Source organism: Apus apus, chromosome 18 (genome assembly GCF_020740795.1).
Source record: "Apus apus isolate bApuApu2 chromosome 18, bApuApu2.pri.cur, whole genome shotgun sequence".
NCBI classification, from domain to species: Eukaryota; Metazoa; Chordata; class Aves; order Apodiformes; family Apodidae; genus Apus; species Apus apus.
Window position 1 is genome coordinate 7970985 of NC_067299.1, and position 22549 is coordinate 7993533.

Here is a 22549-nt window from a genome sequence, read left to right on the forward strand (position 1 = left end):
ACTCTAAGACTGCTTCAAGAATCTCTGTGTATCCTAAGAAATGCAGCTTAAGAAGTGAGGCCAATCATTTTTAGCTAGAGCCTTTCTCCATTTTTAAATGTCAGACAGGAACACAACAAGCTTATTTATACACAGATAACATAAAGAAGTTGCATATAAAATTACACCTGCATTAAGTGCTTGGCCCCAATTAACTACTGGAAACTGAGCTGCTGCATTGATAAGAAAACAAAAAAGGCCAAAACACTCTCCCAAAACTTCCCAGCTTCTTCAGTAAGTTTCTTTCTACCACAAACATCTAGGAAAATACATATCACCACACAGGAACTTATCAAAATAAGGGCCATCTAAAGAAACCAAAATATTAAAATGAAAGTCTGTAACTGTTGTTTGTTCTTTCTGTTGTTTTTCTTTTTTCAGTATTTGGCCCCCAAAACTTACTTCAATGTTTTCTGAAGATTCTCCCAACATAAAATTATCAGTATTACAAGAATTATCAAATTCTAATCTGCTCAATATGCCTACAAATTCCTTCCCAGAGAGGTTAGTTCTGAGCGTGCCTCAGGCAACCACTGGTGAACCCTTATTATACTGTAATTTGCAAGATCTCATGTTAAAGTCCTGTATTACACCACACTGAACTCTGCATTCATCCCAGCACTTACAGTTTTTGAGTATTTCCACTGCAAGATCCTTGGTGGAATCATCACCACCCTTCAGTTGCAGGTAGCACCATGAAAGGAGGCTACCCTGGACAGACCAGAATAAGGAAGACAAGACTGTGCCACTCTCTTGCTGTGCAACATCCAGCATCATCATTTCACACTGAAAAATAAAGAATGCAACAAAAGGACATCCTCCTCTGCAGCAGAATGGCATCATATGTACTAAGGAAACTGTGATGGACATTATCATCCCACTCACCCCACAAAAAAGATGAAATCAGCTGACCACACTGTATCACACCACAAAGCACCTAATGCATTTTGTTTGGATAAATCACAATTTGAAGCTACAGGAGTCACTCAATGTTCCCAGCACATCTGTTTCTGCATATCATAGAATCCCAGACTGGTTTGGGTTGGAAAGGACCTTCAAGATCATCTAGATCCAATCCCTCCTGCATGGGCAGGGACACCTCCCACCAGCCCAGGTTGCTCCAAGCCCCATTCAACCTCCTCTTGAACACTTCCAGGGATGGGACAGCCACAAATTCCCTGGGCAACCTGTTCCAGTCTCTTACATATGTAAATACCCAAGCTCCATTTACACCTCCCTCAGTGACATGACCAATCCTGACCTCTCAGCATGGGATGATTACTCCTTAGTGTTGACAGGATGCCACAAAGTCTTCTCAATGCTCATCTTCACCTTCTACATGACTTACTCAACTATTATGAAATATGAATGCTTAAAAGAAAATATTACATTTGGTTGGAAAGCCTAATCCTACAGACTTGAGGAGCTATGACTAGTTTCATCCAGAAGGACAGGAAAGCTAGTTCTTCAGCAATATCTCAGCAATATCTTTGAATGCATACAAAAATCACAGCAAAATAGGAACAATGCAAGGACAGTTACCTCTCTTGCTGCCACTAGCAGAAGGGTATCCATGACTGAGAGCACCTCACTTGTGCCAAAATCTGCAGAAACTCCTTTCTCTGGTAATAATAAGAGTCCACCTGGATCTTGATCACTACAAAACAAATGTCTTCTTACTAACCATCAACAAGGATCACAAAATAAGGATCCAAAATAAACACAACAAGGATCCAAAATAAAAATTCAGTTACCCTTGTGACAAATCTGCAGAGATTCTACTGCATCATTGCTAGGAAAACCAAAAGTGTTTGTGTTCTGATGGCTCCAGACTAAATTAAATCAATACTAACAATCACCATGGATAAACAATGATTTAAAAAACTGGAAAACAGCCTAGGAGAAGCCTGTGAGCAGTGCATTGTCATTCCAGCACCAACTGGAATCCTTGGACAACTTTTTAGATAGCTATTCAGTTATTAAGTATCTTAAATAATGATATTCCCCTTTCTAAAGCAAAGTCAGTTGATTATTTTTAGAGACTTATTTTCCAAGGAAATCACTTTTCTAAAAGGGATTAAAGATGAACTTATCAGCAGATGTGGGGTATCAGACAATTCTTTTCAATTTCAAGACCCCTTACCTGAAGTGGGTACACAAGGATCTGAAGGCAAGATGGACAGATTGCTTATGCTCCTGCTCAGTGATGTTTTTCTAGAAAAGGAAAAAGATTTCTTTTTAGAATATGTTCTGTTTCCCTTCTCTGTGAGAAGAATTCTAATTTCTGCATTTTATTATTCATTTTTGGTAAGAAAGGCAGAGTTAGCTCCTCTTTCTTTAGATAAGCTGCAGAGAGAGAGAGAGAGGGGAGAGGGCAGAAAGAGGCAAACAATCAAGAAAGTTTTTACTTTAATGGGACAAAGTCTACATTATTTGACAAGAAAACCTCATTTTTTTCCTGTTTCCTGCATCAAGAAAGCAGGTACTGAACAATCAGTTTCTCATGCAATGATTTACCATCATGGTGAAGAGCTGGTGTCGCCTGGTTTGTCTGTCTGGGAAAAAGATTGCTGCTCCACTGAGCAAGGTGTTCTTGACTTCCTCTTTCAGCATTTTCATTGGCATGAAGTTACTGTCCCCCATATCCACCACTGCTCATAAAAGAAAAGGAAACCAAAGGACAAGTTCCAATCACTAATCCATCTACTGTGTTGGGCATAACTGAACGAAACGTCTTATTTCACACAACCTGAAGCCCCTGCAATCCCAACACACACAGAGAAAATGAGGGGTAACTTTTTGACTTCTAGCAGAAAGGATTTTTCTAAGGCCACGTTTATTCATTGAGTCAATTAATTCTGCTACATAAGACCTGACAACTATCAAAGCTCATCAAGTTTTCTAGATGTGACAGATTCTATTTAAACTGCTTTATCTCCAGCTTTCCTTTCAGGAAACTGTTAGGCAAGTGACAAAAAGATTATACTTGAATAAAAAGGGCACCATCCTACTTTGAATGAAATCTTATGTGCAATTCCCATTCTCTTCACTTCACAGAATCTTCCCTGTGTTTCTGTAAACCTTTCCAGGCTCCCTGTATACTCATTTATATTTATATGAAATATCAGAAATAAATGCACTCCAGTGAGATTGTAGCTGGTGGATCACATTCCCTGCTGGTTAAAGCAGGTGACAGGTGTGAAACAAGCTTTCTATTGCTGTTGTTTCCAGAACACAACATCAAAATCTAGAGAACCATTTCATAAGGTTAAAGAAAGTTCCACTGTAATAGACTAATTAGCACCCACTGACCTGAAGAAGGTACAAAGGAACAGTAGCTGACTTGGCCTCTAGGAATAAATATCTCTTCCCAAATTGTAACTGTTGTAACACACTTGGAAGTCAGAACAGACAAACCAGTTCATGTATTCAATATAAATTACCTTCACACAAATGTCTATAAAGCTCTTCTGCAGCTTCTGTGTGACCAGATGTTTTGCTCTGAGAAGTTTCTTGAGGTTTAGCAGTTTTATTGTCTCCAGTAAGTACTGAGAAGCAGCTCTGGAGAAGCTGCAATAGCAGTGTCTGAGCAAAGATACATTCTTCCCTTGGGCTGTAAGAAAGCATAAAACAAACAGAAGCACAAACTAGAAAAGCAGCTCTTTTGCACCAAATAGATGTTGTGAAAGCTGCTACCTCAGACATATAAAAACCACTGAGCAGAGAGCACACAGCCAAAAAAAGCAAAGCTACCAGCTAAATTAATCTACATCTCCAGCTTCTATATAACATTACATTTAGAAACCCATATGGCAGCAGTAGGAAAATGTTATTGATGCAAATTATGTCGTTTAGGAAGAAGAAACTGCTCCAACTAAACTCAACTAAACATACTTTATTTATACATCCACACACAGATTAGTGCCTCACTGCACTGTAAAGAAGTGACTTACTTTTGGTGAAGTTTATTATAAAAATTCCAGAACAGCTGCAAATCAAGGCCTGTGAAATCTAAAAATGACTTGTATTTTAATCCACTCTCCTTCTGCTGAACCTTAAAAAGGCAAAGAAAATGCAGGATTGGAACATTAACTCTATACAGGACACATTTAACAAAAGCACATCCCTGAGCACTGGGCTTTAAGCAGCCTAGTCTTCTATAAACTTGCAGCTAACATGAATTCCAGTGTAAGTTCTTTCATGAATATTCCAGTGTTTAAATGTGACAGTTCATTATGAAATCTTCCCCTTCTCAGAGCTACTAACCAGGAATCTCTCTCCTTTTTCAAGATGTCTTGTCCCCCATCCCTGTCCTCCACCATCAAAAGACTTGACAAGCTCTACCTCTTCATCTAACTTGACTGAAAGTAAATGATGGCCAAAAGGAAACTGCCCATGGCTCAGAACTGAAGCTGAAAACATGAACAAAACATGGGTTTGACATGTACCCTCAGAAGTGGGGTGCACCAGGCTGACATACATCAACACACACCAGCTGTATCTCTTAGCTGCCTATGTCTCATATTTACAGAATTATTGCAAATAAAAGGAGGACATGTTTTCATCTAAGCAGCTTTTCTAGCAAATCTCCCTGAGGACTTTTCCCTGTGCTTGCTTCAGAAACAGCTACATTATCTAACAGACAGCAGAGCATCTTTCTGCTGCACCCACAGCAGGCAGCATTGTAACCTGGTGCTGAAAAATGGTTCTTAACTCTCTTCTGGACCCAAAGTGAGCATATTCCTGGTCAACTTCAGTAAACACACACAGAATCCTATTTCTCAGAAACCTTTTTTTCTCCACAGCATGTTTTTAACAGTCATTTGTACCTAGAAGCAAGACTTCTCTCTCCCCATTCACAATTCCTGTCAGCACAGCCTTACTCCTTCCAGCACGGTAAAGAAACGCTTAAAAAAAGAACTAAGGGCTAAAAATACCAGGTCCTGTGCCAGCTGCTGGATGAAATGAAGTGTCTTCAGGAGAAGAGTTGTGCCACAAACTGTGTCCTCATCAGTTTTCCTGCACTGCAAGCAGCTCATGGTGTTGCTGGGCTCCTCTCGCACAGGCCGAAGATAACCAAGGACGTTCAGGCCCTGAACCCCGAGTCGCTCTGCTGTGTCTTGCCTTGTGCACAGGAACTTTATCATCAAGTACTAGAAGGATATAAACACAGCCCAAGATTGGGTTGTAAAGGTTAGGGCCAATTTGGCTTGTAAAAGAGAAGTGCAGATACATGAGGAGGCTGCTGCAGGTGGGGTGGAGGGGACAAGACTTAATCCCTGGCAACCGCCCCTAGAAGTTTAAAATGCTGAGCCTGAGATTCAGGGTGAGCTTGAACTCTCTTTTTATTTCAAAAAAAAAAATCAGTGTGATGGTTCTGTGACCTCTACAAGCATCTGCAAAGTTAATTCATTCATTATCAGTTCCATTTACTCTGCATACTCTGTTCCTTGGCTCTACAGTTACAGTACTTTTGCAGGTTAAAAAATTATTAGCTGCATTTAAAAGCAAGCAGGGGATCAAGATTTAAAACATTTCTGCAACCTGCCCACAGTGAGGTACAAGACTGCAGAGCTGAAGGGAACAGCAAGTTCTGCCCTCCAAATGTGCTCAGTAACTCTGCAGACTCCTAAGTCTCAGGGACTCAGGGTCACACAGACAAGAGCAGAAGGTCTTAGCAAGCAGCGACAGTTTTAGAAAAATTCCCAGTTGACTTAGAACTGTGCCACCACTTCTGATAATTGCCACAGTATGAGAAAGGACTGGGGAACTATGCAACAGCTGACTCCAGAAATGAGGTAAATGCAGGGCCTGAAATGTTTCCTACTTAAGCACTACAAATCAAAACTCAGTCAACAAAAACTCCTGAAACAATAAAGTCCCACGTTCCTCAAGGGAATCAACCTAAAACTGCTTGTCCCTTAAGGTAAGGGTTGCAGAACATGGCTCTGAAAGAATAAATGCTATAGTTATGCAGCAAGTTAAGACAGATCTGTCTAGATATTAGAATAAAGCAACAATGTCAGCCTTTTAAAAATATATTTCCTCATGATCAAACCAGTAGTCTGTGCATTAACCCACCATTTTGTGTTAAACATGATCCTGAAGCACCATTTCCCTACTGCCATCTGTGCATATATACAGAGAAACAATTTAAAAACTCAGAGAACATGGGTCAAATCATCCTTTTAACTATAAGCCCATTGACTTTTACCTCTCCTTGCACAAAAGACCAAAAAAAAAAAAATTGTTTATTTCAATTGGCATTAAAACAAAGCAGAGAGATGAGCCTCTGCTCCCTGAGACTGGGCCAATGGATTTTCATGGCTTCTTACTTGGGCAGTTCTGCATTTCTGCATTCTGACATCAACTTCATCCCACTCTTCTTCCACTTCAAACCAGCCAATAGGATCATCATCTCCCAGATCATCACACGAACAACTGCTTCTATATATAAAAGAATGGAACAAAGAAATACTTTAAAAGAAGCTGCAGAGCTGTTGGTATCTCACCCAAGTATTTTTAGGATGCTATGGCTCTAAAGATGAGACAGAGACAACAGAAAATAATTTAATAAAGGCTCATTAACATATGATCTTGCTATAAATTGTTTCTGTCATCAGCAATCTGCACCTCAAGTGAAAAGCTTGTTATATCCCTTTTTAAACAGGTCTTTAAATCAAGAGGCTGAAGACAACAGTTACACACATATTTCTGCAAATGCATCAAATTGAAGCTCAATGAAACCAACAAACAGCAATTAAATCATGCAGCATTTTTAACTCATTTGGAACAATGGACTCAAACTTGAGTACAGGAAGCTCCACCTCAACATGAGGAAGAACTTCCTTACTGTGAGGGTGACAGAGCCCTGGGACAGGCTGCCCAGAGAGGTTGTGGGGTCTTCTTCTCTAGAGACTTTCAAGACCTGTCTGGATGCCTTTCTGAGTGACCTGCCTTAGTTTTTTTTTTGGTCCTGCTCTGGCAGGGGGGTTGGACTTGATGATCTTCAGAGGTCCCTTCCAACCCTTGATATTCTGTGACTGTGACCCTCAGCACTTCAATTGGCATTGCAAAAAGATCAAATAGAACCTTTCTTTTTCCCTTTATTTGTTCCAGAAAAGCCCACCTGTACCTGCTTTTTAAAAACTGCTTGAATTCCCGCAGCTTCCACTTGTCATAACTTTCAAATCTTTTGAAGTGTTCCTCTGCATGGAACTTCTCTGAAGCACAATTATAAGCAAAGACCAGCCCACACTGGGCCCCAATGGCACCTCGGCGCACCTGAAGAAGCAAATTCAGAGCAAAGGGGTTCAAAACCTGACAAGGAAAGAGGTGCTGCTTCCCCAGGAAAAGAAAGATCATGGAAAGGACAAGAGGGATCTCTGGAATGGCACTTGTCATCTCCAGAAAAATCAAACAGGTTCAGAGAAGGGTTATAAAAACTGAACCCTCCTCACATACATGGTTAATATTTAAAATATGAAAATATATTAATATATTTAAAATATTGAAAGTTCCACATATTAATGCACATTCTAATTTTGTAAACTTCATTCCAAACAAGCAAACAAAACCAACCCCAAAATGATGCATCCCTGTATCACTACACTGCAAAGCAGCTCAGCTGTCTCTCCAGCTCCAGTTAGAATTTACTTGCCAAAAAGTCCATCCATGTTTAATTCTCTTTGACACTGAAATACATATCTTTGTTCCAGGAATTAAACTACTTCTTTGCCTTATCTAAATTAATTCAGCTGCAGAAATCTCACTGAAGTTTTGTCCTGGCCATGACATTTAATCACAAGATCTTGCTTTTAAACCAGATTAAAAAAATCACACGAGGTGCTCAAAATACACTGAAGTCTACCAAAACAATTTGTAAGACTCTACACTTCATCTGAACTCACATGCTATTTATCTTTAAACCTACCATTCACAGTCAAAAAACTGTTTTAAATCTAAGATCTTACAAATAAATCCATACCTTTTAGAGAAAAACCATACACTGGCTTGATTAAATTGCAAGGTATAGACAAAAGGAATATGAAATAAATGCCTGGAACATATGGAATAATTTAAGACCTCCCTTTCCTTAAGTTCCCTTAGGGTTTTCCTTTAGTGTAAGTCATAGGGGTGATGAATTTAAAATTTCAGTTCATACAAAAACCATCCTGATTCAACTCTACCACTAGGGAAAACAGCAAGCCTTCTACTTCAAAAGCACAGAGGAACTACATACCTTTATTCTAATTTGTGTCACTTGAAATGCAGATTCAGTTCCAGTAGAAAGAATGATGCTTGCTCTGGTTTTCCCAGTTTCAGTCAGAAAACCTAAAGCAGCAGTGGGAACAGAATGAGGTTGGAAGGACTGCTGGTGTGAGGGGTTTGAAAGAGAACAATAAGGTTGTGGACTAAAGGGGGAGACAAAAACATGATGCTTTTTCCAGTGACATGCTCATTAGGAAATGTTTCCAAATAGAAAAGACAAGTTAAAAGACTGTGTCATGTCAGTTCACACTCCCACAGAGCACCCACTGGTCCCTCCAGCCTGTCTCTCTCTTGGGGCTGCAGCATCTGCAGCTCTTCCAAGAGTGTCTCCTCATTAAAGATTATTGGTAATTGCCAAATACAACTTTGCCTCGTGGCTCTGTTCACTGATACAACTCACTGGTCCCTAAACTGTGAGCCCTAAAACAACACAGGACAATCCACAAAATAACTGAAGAATAAAATCCAACACTAGCCACAAGCAAACAAAAGGGTAAAATAAGCATTTAGAATGTGCCTGATTTTCTCTCACAGGAGCACTTATTTATCAGGAGCACTGCACATCATCTTTAAAAAAAGAGATCAGGTGGCACTTCACTTCAAAACAAGGTCAAAACCCACCAACCTCTGTCTTCAGGGTGGACCCAGTATACAAAAACACTGCATTACCAAAGACAGGCTTTCAAGAATTATTAGTTACATGCAGTCAGTGAAAATTTCAATGATTCCCACCTTATCTCTCCATCAATATTTGGGAAACTAGGAGTGAATGATTCATGATTTCCACCCACAAAATGTACTCTGCTATAATTTTCTACATGGAAGTCAGCAAGGAGCTGTCACAAAGAAGATCAATAACTGCCCACAAAATCCAATGGGTGTTTTTTTTTGTTGGTTTGTAACGACAATAAACTGGCTCCTGAGAAACCCACCTTGTTGTAAAACCAGAATGTACATGTTGATTTGGTGGTGGTGTGAGGTTGTTGTTGTGTTTTTCTTTTGTTTGGGTTTGTTGGGGGTTTTTTTTTTACAGATCTTCCATATGATAAAACTATCGAGCAGTATCAAATCTATATATAAATACACATGCAACAGCACCAAAGCCTTGTTAACAGCCCTTGTGTCTGGTCAAATATTCTGGATTTGAAGTCCAGGCTCTTACCATCCCCAGTCCATGGCTCTAAAAGGAGGTTCTCAGGCCCTGATTTGTCTTCTTTTCCCTTTACATCACATGCTTGCAAAGTTAGTCGTAATGGTTTCCCTAAGTAAGAGAATTAACAGTTTATCAAATTCATCAAATAGAAAGCCTGTTTTCTAGGCTTTAAATTCTTCACACACAAAACAAATGAAAACAAAATTACAGTACCCTGAGCTTTTTAGCACTGTCAGAGAAAAATAAGAGGAAGAAACCAAAGTATAAGAAGTACTGTAATCTCACCTAGCTTAAGATATGGACAGAAGGGCAAGGAAAATCATGACATTCAATATTAGCTCAACTTTTTGCACATCTTGGAATTCACAGTGCATGAAATACCACTCCTGTCTGGCAAAAAAAGTAGTAGCTACTCCAGGGAAAATGAAACAACTTACAAAACTTTTGAAAGTAAATACTGCTACAGTAAATATCATTAATGTATCATTAATGGCACAAGCCAAGAAGTCATGACAAAACACACTAAAAGGGAAAAAAAAGGAATAAATTCATAATGAGAGACTAATGATAATCTCAGATGTTGACACCTGAGAAAATACAGCTTTATCTAACAGTCAATACAGTGAAATCTCAGCCCTTGTGCCAGACCACACACAGCTCTACCCTTATGATATGCTCAGATTTATAAAAGTCAAAATAAAGGACTGTAAATAGATGCTAATGACATCACATTTAAAACACATCTCAGACTTGTGCACTTGCATATGTCTGCAAGAGACACCACCAAGGGAGGCTAAACACACAGGAAAAGTGTGTTATTGGAAGAAAAAAAAAAATATCTGACATCATTTGACTTTTACACAATCCAAACACTGTCATCATCTTGAAGTAGGAGCCACTACCTACAAAATCCATGTTCCCTCCCTCAAGATGATGCTGCCTGGTTCAATTCTTGGAGCACAGGAAGCTGATCTAACCCCCAACTTCCAGGGCAGCTCAGCTTCACAGGTTCTATCTTCTTGGTAAGAGTCGGTACCTTAGAAGCCTTCTGTATTTTTAAACCCCAGCAGAACAAGTAAATCCACCAAAAGCTGAAAACTGTCTTAACTGTGCCTAATAAAGGATCCAGCAATTATTAATTTACCATATTTATACAGCAGGTTCTGTCTAACTGTTGCCATGGAAGCGATAAGCGAGGAAGCCTTGTACGGGGTGTCCAGATGATCCGTGATTGCACAAAGGGAACTTATCACTTTGGCAACACTCCCCCGGGCTAAGGCAAAGGCCAAGAGGGTAAGTTCAACCTCTGGAGTAGTACAAGAACTGGGGAGGGGAAAAAAAAAACAACAGTGTGAGAAGAAAACTCAAGAGACTCGGTTTTAACATAACGCTCACATGGGAAAACCTAAGGTGCCTGTTTCTGAATGTCTGTCGATTTTTCAAGATATTAAAAAAGGAGCAGGGGAGTAAAAATGAGATCTATTTCATAGGATGACAGGCTGGTTTGGGTTGGAAGGGACCTTCAAGATCATCCAGTTCCAATCCCCCTGCACGGGCAGGGACACCTCCCACCAGCCCAGGTTGCTCCAAGCCCCATCCAACCTGCCCTTCAACACTGCCAGGGATGGGGCAGCCACAGCTTCCCTGGGCAGCCTGGGCCAGGGTCTCACCATCCTCACACTAAAGAATTTCCTCCTGATGTACAACCTAAATCTCCCCTCTTCCAGTTTTAATCCATTCCCCTTGTCCTCTCCCTCCCTGCCCTTGTCCCAAGTCCCTCCCCAGCTTTCCTGGAGCCCCTTCAGGCACTGGAAGGTGCTCTAAGGTCTCCCTGGAGCCTTCTCTTCTCCAGGCTGAACTCCTAAACCATTTCCCACTACATCAAAACACATCAACACCATCTCACCTTGTTATTCTTATAAGGAAACTATCGACTTCTTCCAAAACATTTGGAGATAAGAAGCTTGAGAAGTCTGTAGAGCCTGGGGTTAGGGACAGAGGTGGCATGTGCTGCAGTGCTTTCCTTGTAAAAGGACAGAATATAACATCAGAAACCAGAAAGAACCAGAGAAACCAGCCTTCTAAAGTTAATTGCACATTTGAATCTTCAGGCTTTTTCCTGAGTAGGTCTCTACAAATAGATTCTGAATGCAAAAAATCCATCTACACAGAGAACCTGTTCAAAAGGTAGAACCAGTATTGCATTCAAGGTGGGGAAAGTTCAGTGATTGCTACATAATCTTGAATCTAGCTTCACAATCTCAGATTTAATGAGACAAATTAATCAAGGCATTTTGAGTTAAATCTCTGACAGCATTTTAGGGTCCAAGTACTGCCTCATTTTTAATAGTGCTAGAATTGAGCAAGAGCCTGTTAATAAAGGGAAATTCTAAATTCTTTCAGCACAATTATGGAAACTAAGAGGGAAAGTTGTTAGTTCAGATGAGAATTTTTGTTGGATTTCCTAAAATACTGTAAATGGGAATTCTTAAGCAGGTCCATCAAAGTCATTCTATTCAATACTCAAGTCTGAGTTTCCAATACAGTTCCAAACACTGGATTTTAATTCCTGCATGGATATTTAAGTCAAGACTTCTCCTTCATACCATTTTTTTTTAGGCTTTATTAGCTTAGGATCCATCTTCTATTTTTATCAAAGAGATAAACTATAGCAAGACTGAAGGCTTCCAGTTTTAGCAAAGCTTGGAACTATGAACCCTCCTCAGACATATGCATGTATAAAGTTATCTAAACTTTAAAGAGGTTTCCCAGATGACACAAATTAAGGACAGGCTTGATGGACTTTAGCCTACAGCACTCATTAACCTCATGACAGCAGTGCTCTTAGGTGGTGGGATCATGCTAACTAAGCTCTATAAATGTTGACGTGGGTGTGTAGAGATTTTATCAGGATTCCAATCCTTCAAGTCATCCAGCAGAAGTGTTTGGCAGTCAAACAAGGAAATATTACACAGAAAATGGCCAATCACCACAAACATCTGCCCAGAGACACTGCATAAGCCCAACTCTTTTCCCCACACAATGCATGACAAGGCACTACAGAAGTAAAAATTTGCTGCAAGTGAAGCTGAAAGGAAACTCCTCTTGTAAGTGGAAAGTGGCCAAGATCTAGAATTATTTGTTAGTTTTATTGCTCAAGTTTAGGTTTCTCTACATTATTACAAGTCAAACACTAAGTCTGACTGTTCAGTCATGGCTTGACAACCAGATTATCTACAACATGTAGGAGAATCACACTTGTTCCACTCCGTGCACGTGGATAAAAGCAGAAGTATCAAAACATAACCAGTGTGGTAGCTAAAAAAGATGCTTCAACACCTGAACACAGGGAGTGGAAACCAGCTAAACAAGGTGGATTAGTTTACTAAAGCTGGAAGGGTTTTTACAAATGAATTCATTAAGTCATTAACAACTGACACACGGTGGTAAAAGTCGGGTACTTACTGAGTATTTTGTAAAATGGTGTGGACAAATGCTGGATTTGTTTCCATGGAAGCTGTGACCAGAGAGGTCAGCAGAGACCAGTACCAGATAGCGGAGGCGTCGCACACGGAGACTCCCACCTTCTTCACTCTCTGGTAACCAACAGCCCTCAGCCCATGGATTCTGGTGTCACATCCATCACTAAGGCAACGTTTGATGTTTATCTGTACATCTGTCATAAAAAAAAGAAACAAAAAAAAAAAGAGATTTTTTTTCTCCCCCCTCCCCCCTCACTTCTTCTGCTGGACTAGGTCTAGAAGAGTCCAGAGATTCAAAATAGTAATCAAAGATCAACCTCTTAGAAAACCAGCAGCAGGTAAGTAACAGTGCCCCCCACATGGAGGAAACTGGACACACATGGTCCTTCACTGGGCACCCTACAATTTGGAAAATTTAGCCTTTCAATGGTGATCCATTACATATTGTACAGCTAGAAATTAGGAAGAAAGTCATAAAGGACCCTCAAAAGTGGAAACTAAATTATAGATGATTTCACCAGCACCTTTAGACCTACAAAGGAAGTCTCTTGGGAGTGGTGGTGGAGGAGATAGGAAATATAAAGATTTTCCCATAAGTTCTTCACCATTTTGCATGGCTAACCTTGTCCTAGTTACTTTTGAGGGAAAACATCCTTGCTGCCTGTTTCTGTGGCAGAGAAAGTTCAGCTTAGTAAGAAGTTCCCCTATTTGAACTGAAGGGACAACATTTCTGAAGCTGCTGAAACCATCACAGGAAGGAGCAGCTTTCCTCCAGCTGATTCCAATATAGCACCCCCAGGTTTACCAGACTTAAAAATAACTCCACTTTAAAATTCTTCCCAGAAAAACCTGCTTTACAAAAGTCATCTGACCAACTTCATAGTTTGACTACCAAAAACAAGTTGCTCAGAAGCAGATTTTTTTGCTATTACCCAACAAATGCTTTCACTCTGCAAGCAAAGATAGCTTAAAATTGCCCAGTGCCTTCAAATTGAGGCTAAAACTGCATCTTTAGCCATTCTAACTCTTCAACATTTAGCCCAAGTTGGAGAACACTTCTCTTATAGGGTAGAAATTAAACTAATTTAATGAATTAAACGACTTCCCTGACCCAAGGACGAGGTCAAAAGCTTCTGCTCTAAGGACTGACATTTCAACACATCATCCTATGATTGACCCAACCTTCCACCTCCAAAAAAAGCAACAGAACAATATACCAAGGGGATCTTTATTGACTCACACATCTGACTAATGTTAGCGTTTTCCAACAGTGTTACGTAGCCAGTGATATTGCTTGGAATGTGAACATTTCGGACCTCCTGAAGACTGCTGGCATTCCTCCCCACTGCCACTGTCACCTGCTGTGGCATGTAGCTCTGGTCATTGGCTGCCACCGCAATGGACAGATGTCTCAAAACAATATCTGGTTTCATCTTTAAACTGAAAAAGAAGAGAAAAGTGTTCTTGCGAGGAGAAGTTAAGTCAAGCGCTTCACTCTCGATGCACTTTCGCTCAGTTTCCGCCTTCAGAAAAGTAATCATAGAATCATAGGATGGTTTGGGTTGGAAGGGACCTTAAAGACCATCTAGTTCTACCCTCCCTGCATGGGCAGGGACACCTTCCACCAGCCCAGGTTGCTCCAAGCCCCATCCAACCTGCCCTTCAACACTGCCAGGGAGGGGGCTTCTGGACAACCTGTTCCAGTGTCTCACCACCCTCACACTAAAGAATTTCCTCCTGATGTACAACCTAAATCTCCCCTCTTCCAGTTTTAATCCATCCCCCCTTGTCCTCTCCCTCCCTGCCCTTGTCCCAAGTCCCTCCCCAGCTTTCCTGGAGCCCCTTCAGGCACTGGAAGGTGCTCTAAGGTCTCCCTGGAGCCTTCTCTTCTCCAGGCTCTCTCAGCCTGTCTCCAGAGGAGAGCTGCTCCAGCCCTGGGATCATCTTTGTGGCATCAATCCACTGTAATTATCTAATGTTTAACAGGCATTATCAACCCTGTATCAGGTGGACAAGTTAGCAAACTTGTAAATGACTCAAAAGACAGTCACCTCTAGTAGTGAGGCTGAAAAATTTTCTCTTGTTCAGCTTTCCAACTGAGAATTAATTCCTCAGGAATAAAAACGTAGCGCCAATAACAACCAAAAGGACTTTTTTTTAAGTATATATTTTTAGATCTCCTACTAAAAAACACTACACATTCCTGTTGTGTGGAGCAGTAATTTTTCAGACAGTGGCAAAGTGCTTCTACCTGAGTACTAACCACTGCATCTATGCCACAGTTTGGAAAGCTGAGCTACAAAACAAGGCTGTGTCAGAGACACGCGTTTTACAGGTGAACACTCTAACTTGGTGAGTGGGTCTTTAAACTTGGAGCATGACTTCTGCTTTCAACTGTATTCATCTGTCACTCATTAAATCGTTTTCAATTCCACCCCCCTGGCTGTAATTGGCCTAAGGACTAACTAACTAACTACTGCAAAGCTCAGCTGGCCATTCCCCTGTGGCTCACCGTATCCAGTGTGAACGAGCACTGCCATCCGACTGCCAGAAGGATGTTGTTTCTCCATTGGTCATCTTGTCAATATCTGCAGAATTGGATGAGGTTTCTATGTGGGTGTAGCACTTTGTGACAGACTTCAGCTTGTCTGACTCCTGATTGCCATTCAGGTCACTGGGGTATTCTGCCAAGAAAAGAAATCACTCATAACATCCTTATTTTGCTTGGTTTTTAGAATGATTATACCTTTATAATCATTATCTCATGGAAATCAACTTGTTGGCACAGAACACAGCTCCTGAAGAAGACAGAAAAGTTGTATTTCAGAAGAAATCACAGTCATCTCAATCTACCACAGGCAGTATGAAAGCACCTACTCTGCCTGGAGTTCATTATCTCCTCCTTTTATTACTGGCATCATCAGTGCTGTATTATTGTTATGCCAAAGTGCAAACAGATGAGAGGAAAAAGTAAAATATGATGGAGGAAACCTCAATTCAGCCATTCTAGGGAAGGGACAAAGCAGACTGTTTCTCCCAAGTAACTTGATCTGTTTCAATAAAGGTGCAGAGATCTGAAAATACCAAGTCAAGCAGTGAAAAAAAAGGAGTCTTCTTCTCTAGGGAGACAACCAGGACAGTCCCATCTGAAATACAATAACAGCTTCACTTCCTCCAGCCCAAAATGATAGTACTGAACAGTCAGCTTCAGAAAACATTCCCCTTCACATGGGAACTAAGTTTCCAGCAACTAGTAGAGATGTTTGACTGAACAGAGAATATCAGAAATCAGCAATCATCCTTCTGAAACAGGTCAGAAGATTAAAAACATCCAAGTCTGTTGCAGAACCACATCATGGAAAGGATTGGGTTGGAAAGGACCTTAAAGATCATCGAGTTTCAACCCCCCTGCATGGGCAGGGACACCTCCCACAAGCCCAGGTTGCTCCAAGCCCCATCCAACCTGCCCTTCAACACTGCCAGGGAAAGGCCAATATGCAGGTTGCCAGGCAGTCAGGAAATCAATGTATGTGCCTCAAACAATAAAAAAACCCCAAACCACCAGAACATGCAGATGGAATTCACAAAAAGTCATGTCTGTTAACGACGAAGCAGAAAAGGAAGGGGTTTATTTTCTCTTCAAGTTGTGATTACACTACCACTCTGAAAAAAACAAATATTACATGCCTCTCTCCTTCAGGAGAAGTCGGTCTAAAGAATCCTTCAGGACAGAGGACCTCATGGTGCAGATGTTGTTGAAGTACTCCAGCACTGGGTAAGGGATGGCAGAGCTGGAGATCCGGTTGCGGTGCAAGAACCTCAGGATCATGGAAGCGTGAAGACCAAGACGCTCTTTTGATTCAGAAAATATATCAATAAAACCTAGAAAGAGACATTATTTCTATATTTGTTGCAACAACTCAGTTGACCAAGTCATCCTTTTCCCCCCTCTGGCACAGGAGCCAACACTGGAATCACCTTCCACCAGACGAAGCAGCTCAGGTGTGCATCCCCTACAGCAGAGCTGCGAAAGGTGCAGACAAACATTTTTGCCATTGACTTGAAACTCCTGAAGGGGTTCAAAACCACTACCAAAAAAATCTTGGTTCTTATTGTGATTTTGCTGTTCCCAAAGTTCCGAACCCTTCATTTAATACCAAGGTGGAAGAGATGCTGCTTGGCTAACGAGCTGATGTACCCACATCACTCTCCTTCAGCTACGCCAAGCAGCTCCCTTGGGAACTGTGGGTTATTCCCAAAGAGGTGCCTAATTCCCTCCACCAACCTGGTGAGAAACCTCAGCTCCTCCACAGTGGGCTCTGAATCCCAGTGCATTGAGATGCATGGAACAGTACCCCATCAGTACTCTCCTCTGGCTGGTCTATTAGCCAATTCCAACACTTCTTGTCTGATCCTCTGAGGCAAATCCCCTTTAGCCACTTATCATCAAAAGCTTGGAAGGAAAGTCAGTAACTGATACTTAACCCAGAAATCAAATTCTGGACACTGACACTTGCCAAACTACAGGCTATAAAATGTCAATTATGTCTGAGCAGGATTTCAAATGCTTAATCACAATAAAGTATGTGACTCATCACCTGAAACAGACCTAGTGGAGGATTTATTCCCCCAGTTACCAAGCACTGCATTAGTTAGACACTCCCCAGAACTTTACAAGGAGCTGTTTTCTGTCTGTGAGCTAAACCAAACACGGATAAGCAGCTCCCCAGCCACCCAGAGAAGAAAATATTGGTTATTTATGAAAATGAGTTAGCTGGATGTAATTATGGGATATTTTAAATTCACAGCAACTTCACTTGTTTGGTACTAGAGAAGCAAGGATGACTGGGAGGATGGTTTTCAGAAGATGAGGACAAACAACACTATGAAAGCAGTTTATTGAAGCAGCTCCCCTTTTACAGGGCAGGACTGGGAAACCATTTGTTTTGCCACCCTGTTCTCATACCTGGAACTAGTGAACAAGCTTGCAGCTGCCTGATGACATGGCTAAGCTCCCCTTGAAGATTAGCTCCACTACAATTCTTGAGAGCCTCCAGCATATTCTCCACATCCACAGTGCCATCTCCTTCAGCATCAAACTGTGCAAAGGCCTGAACAGGAGCAAAACCAAGAACATGTATTTCAGCATATTTACTTGAAGCAGAAATCCAAGGTCTTTCATAGAAACCAGAGCAGTAAACATTGCAACACCACTAAACAAAAATCAAAACAGTTTTTGTAGCATTGAATTCATGACAAGAGGAAACAGCCTGGCTGGAAATCTGCAGCCTTTAGCAAGTTTTAAGGTATTTGCATTGTCTTGCTGTAAAAGTGTTATGCTTAGGTGGACACAGCACATCATCTGTACCAGTGAATCAGCAGGATCCAGGCACCAGCATCTGTGGCTATGAAGAAGGTGCTCACCAAAGAACATTTGACAACCCCCTCCAATAAAGGGAGAGTTTGCTCTAAAACCTGCACCCCCCAGTGCTCACACCCACTGCATCCACTCCAGCTCTTGCAGGTTTTAAATATTGTCTTTATTTAAGAATATTACTTGAAATGTGGATTTCCTTCCCTATATAATGTGTATTTTCTTCCTCCTACACAAAATACCAGGTTAGCACAGTTTGTCAAACTACCTGTGGAAAAAGTTGGAAAGCATTTTTTTGCCTTGTAGAAGGGGGCCAGCTTTATGAACTTTGACCTTCAGATGAATGTTCAATATAAAAAGTTGTGTTAATATAACTAATTCATAATGTTAATGTTGATAATGTGTTTAATACAACAAGTACTTTAATATACTTTAATGTTTAATATAAAAACACCCAGCTATGCACTTCCCATCCTTGTACTAACAAAAGTACATGATATTTTTATACAGCTAAGCCTATAAAACACAACCAAGCTCATAAACATAATTCTTCTTTTTCACTAGGCATTTCAGAGAACTCATGATTCAGGGACATATAACTATAAAAAAAAAATCCACCTCTCTTTTTACACTCATATTTGATTTTGAAACAAACTTCTGTTTAATTGCTAAAAAAAAACCACCCTGAACATCTGCCAAAAAAGAAATGCAATGCTTGAGGAACACCCTTTTTTTTTTTCCCCCATATAAACTGGGAAGGCACTGATAAAAGAGGTTTCTTTCCAGGCAAGTCTTCAGTGTCCCAGTGAACTTGGTATTTCAAGTTCAGCTACATAGCCAAGCAAATTTGGCCTGTAAGAACACACAAGTACCTGACACTGCTGTGCAGGAGGAACCTCCTGCTTGCATCTCTGGGTTTGCTACCTGATTTTCCATCTGAATGCACCATTAAAAGCACTGTCCTAAAGAGAAAGGATCTGAAATGGTTAGATCAAAATAACCTGTCAATTAACCATGACATAATTACACCACTTAAATGAGGGCAAAGTCCTCAGAAGACAAATGTCCTACTAGCTGACTAAAGCCCCAGTGGCACTTCGGCAGCACAGAGCTGCACTTTACCTTAGAAGTTTGATCAACTCTTGTTCTCCACCCAGCTGAGCCCATGCTGACAACTACCACCTTTAAAAAACTCACTTCTAGTGCAAAGAGGAGCAGCTCTGGGCATCCAGCAGGCAGCACAGCCAGTGCAAGTGGCTGGTGGTGGGCAGCAGGTCAACACCAAAGCAGAACACTGAGAGGTTTTGCCTCAGGACAGCAATAGAGAGGGAGTTAATTTTAACAAAGATGGCCAAAACAATCCACACCCCTCTTGCCATGACAGGACTTTTTCTCCTCACATTTGAAGTCACACTGTGCAATTATTAAAATACAAAGTGAAAAAGTGGGCAAGTTTTGTGATGTTGACTGGTGAAAACAAATGACACACCAGAGGATGAGGCTGGGTCTCCTGCCAGCTACTTTAAACCAGTTTCTCATACTTTAATGTAAGGAGACATGACCATATATATATATTCTTTTCTTTGCATCTTTATGCAGTATTTTGCTATTTTATTTTTAAACTATGATTGCAGGAGGCTGCACCAACCTTAGAACTCTAACACAATTTTTTGAACCTTCACTGTAACTCTGCATTTGACACAAACCAGCCACAATCTCTGCTGCTCAGACAAGCTCCCCTGTGCAATGGGGATATAAGAAAAAAAAAAAAAAAAGAAAAAAAAAATCAGTATGTAAAAGTGTAATCAGAGCTTTTGAGCTGGGAGAGCACCTTGGGCCATGACACAAATGCAGTAGCAGCTTTACAAGCCAGCTGCATTCTGCTCCTAAATCAAAGCATGAAATCCTCACACTTCTTACCCATGTTCAGCCACAAAGAAACACAAAAGAAACATCTTTCCTGGAAAATGATGGCCAAGGTGATTGCTAGGAAACATGGCACATGGGAAAACCACCCCCTCATCTCACAGGCAGCTCAGGAGTCAGACAGCACGACAGAATATCTGAAGTGTGAGCTGGGAAAACTCTCTATTTCATCCCTCCTCCTCAGGAGAACTGCAGAGTTAATGTCCCAGGCTAAGCTGGATACATTACATGAGAGCTGCTGGAGAACTCATGAATAAGAAAAGGATTCAGATGCTCAGTTTCTCCAGAAAACAGTTTGTATTTAAACAGAGGGTCGTTTTGCTCATAAAGCATTCAAAGTATGTGGCTCACAAGCCCCACACTGAGAGCAGAGAAACTTAATGGGCAGCTCAACACACTCTGTCTCTGCCAGGACTCTGTAAACATCACAGAGTGGAGCCTGCTGACCTGCCACCCACAAACTAACTTCTCAGCAGTGTAAAATACATCCTGGAAATCTAGAACACTCCACACAGCCCGTGGGCTAGTCCCAGGGAACAGAAACAATGACATCAAGGTTTACCACCCAACTCCCAGCATCTCCACGTTGCAGGGTGGACTAGATATGACCACACGCCTGCAGCATGACAAATCCCCTGACAAGTTTTTTCCCCCCACTCCCAAGAGCAGAGGAGGGGAAAAAAACCCCAACCCAAACCTCTTAATGCAGAGGGGAGGATGTGCAACACAGACAATCCTGAGAGGTCAGCTTTTGTATTGACAGAAAGAAGCCTGATGTACTAATTTCACTCCTGCTGTCATCACAAATGAAGAAGTGTTCTTCACTGGCCCTTGTCAAGGAACTAGAAGCAGCATTTTAGCAAGCTACTTAAAACAGGCTGGTATAAATATGCCTCTCTGGAAAAAAATAAATAATCTCTTCCCAGTTTCCAGCAGCCTTGTTAATATCCCAACACTGATTTCAAGGAGCATCTGTGGGATTTAACAGTTTACCAAGTTATTCTGCTGCTCAGGAGCAACACAAAGACAGAAGGAAGTCACTGGTGAGACTGAGGAACTGCACACAGTAAGAAATTCAGCCATAACCACTTTCTCAGCTGAGTGTGAAATTCCCAGCAGGGAATTCTCTTGCCAGCTAGAGAGTAAAGCTAAAGCTTCAGCGTCCCAGATGTTCCCCGTGGCCCTCCCCACAGCAGGGAGGAAGCGGGGCTCTCTTCTACCATTAAAACCTTTAACCTCTGGAGGGTGGAGGGGGGGGGAAACCTTGTCACAGCACTTCCTTACAAGTTTTCCCCAAACCCTCTTCCTTTTCAACGGGATACCGAGGAGCTACTCCCCCCCTTTCAGGGCAGGTTTGGAAGAGCAACAAGCAGCCGAAGCCTGGCGGAGGCTGGGAGGGCTGGTACCCTGACGGAGCAGCTCCGGAACCAGCGCTCCGAGAGCTTCCTACCAGAAACACCCTTGCCAACACCCGCCTGACGCCGTCGGCGAGGACAGATGATGTCGCTTGGGGGAAGATAAGCCGCCTATCAGCAGCACCAGACGCGTTTCTGGCCGGCCCGCAGAGCTCTCTGCTCCATCCCCGTCACCCGGAAGGGGTGCGGGGGTCACCCCGCACCGCACCCCCCCGGGCCTGGGCAGCCCCCTGGGATGGGGGAGCCCCCCCCTGGGATGGGGGAGCCTCCAGCCCCCCCCCCAGGGCTCTCCCCGCCGCGGGCAGGCAGCCCTGTCTCCCCGCAGGGCCCCGCTCACCTCCTCGCTCTCCCCGCGGGAGCCGGCGGCCAGGCGGGAGACGCTCTCCAACACCTCGCAGAACTGCTCCAGGCTGACGGCCTCGTCCCCTCGGCTCAGCCGCTCCTCCAGCCACCGCACCAAGGCGCCGTGATGCCGCGACACCAGCGACTCGGGCAGCGCCGCCTCCCGCAGCCGCGCCGTGGCCTCCCGCAGCCGGGCCTGCTCCAGCAGCACCTCGGCGGGCGGCAGCGGCCCCGCCGGCCCGGCCGGGAAGGCGGCAGCGGGTTGAGGGGGAGCGGCCGCTCCTTCCATGCCTTCCTCAGCGCCTTCCTCCTCCTCCTCCTCCTCGCTGCTGCGGCTCGCCGCCGTCCCCATCAAGCGCCCCGCCGATGCCGAAGCGGGAGCTTGGAGCCGCTTCTCCCCGCACCGCCCGGCCCCGCCCGGCCCGCCTTACTCAGCAACTTCCCGGGGCCCGGCACCTGTCAGCCCGGGGCCCGCCGCGCTGCCGCCCGGCGCCGCTGCCGCAAACCCGCCACACTGCCGCAAAAACAACCACACACACACACCACC

At 42.6% G+C, this 22549-nt stretch overlaps 1 protein-coding gene and 1 long non-coding RNA gene across 4 annotated transcripts in view; one reads left to right on the forward strand and one right to left on the reverse strand.

Annotated features, from left to right (window-relative positions):
* The window catches only part of ZZEF1 (zinc finger ZZ-type and EF-hand domain containing 1), a 59495-nt gene extending 37072 nt beyond the window's left edge, over nucleotides 1-22423 (reverse strand). For 2 of the 3 annotated variants that reach the window (XM_051635714.1, XM_051635713.1), the window contains exons 1-19: nucleotides 21998-22423; nucleotides 17912-18056; nucleotides 16633-16827; nucleotides 15458-15629; nucleotides 14186-14385; nucleotides 12929-13139; nucleotides 11370-11486; nucleotides 10608-10786; nucleotides 9473-9571; nucleotides 8282-8373; nucleotides 7169-7323; nucleotides 6375-6486; nucleotides 4977-5192; nucleotides 3993-4093; nucleotides 3483-3652; nucleotides 2557-2690; nucleotides 2183-2253; nucleotides 1582-1696; nucleotides 666-825 (exon numbers count right to left, since the gene is read on the reverse strand). In XM_051635714.1, the coding sequence (XP_051491674.1) occupies nucleotides 666-825; nucleotides 1582-1696; nucleotides 2183-2253; nucleotides 2557-2690; nucleotides 3483-3652; nucleotides 3993-4093; nucleotides 4977-5192; nucleotides 6375-6486; nucleotides 7169-7323; nucleotides 8282-8373; nucleotides 9473-9571; nucleotides 10608-10786; nucleotides 11370-11486; nucleotides 12929-13139; nucleotides 14186-14385; nucleotides 15458-15629; nucleotides 16633-16827; nucleotides 17912-18056; nucleotides 21998-22354 (3001 nt within the window). In that variant the 5' untranslated portion in view covers nucleotides 22355-22423. The remainder of the gene's footprint in view (nucleotides 1-665; nucleotides 826-1581; nucleotides 1697-2182; nucleotides 2254-2556; nucleotides 2691-3482; nucleotides 3653-3992; nucleotides 4094-4976; nucleotides 5193-6374; nucleotides 6487-7168; nucleotides 7324-8281; nucleotides 8374-9472; nucleotides 9572-10607; nucleotides 10787-11369; nucleotides 11487-12928; nucleotides 13140-14185; nucleotides 14386-15457; nucleotides 15630-16632; nucleotides 16828-17911; nucleotides 18057-21997) is intronic. The other variant, XM_051635715.1, reaches the window with a different exon arrangement.
* Nucleotides 1-22549, forward strand: part of LOC127392175 (uncharacterized) — an 87685-nt gene that overhangs the window by 58955 nt on the left and 6181 nt on the right. The gene's annotated exons all lie outside the window — the stretch shown is intronic.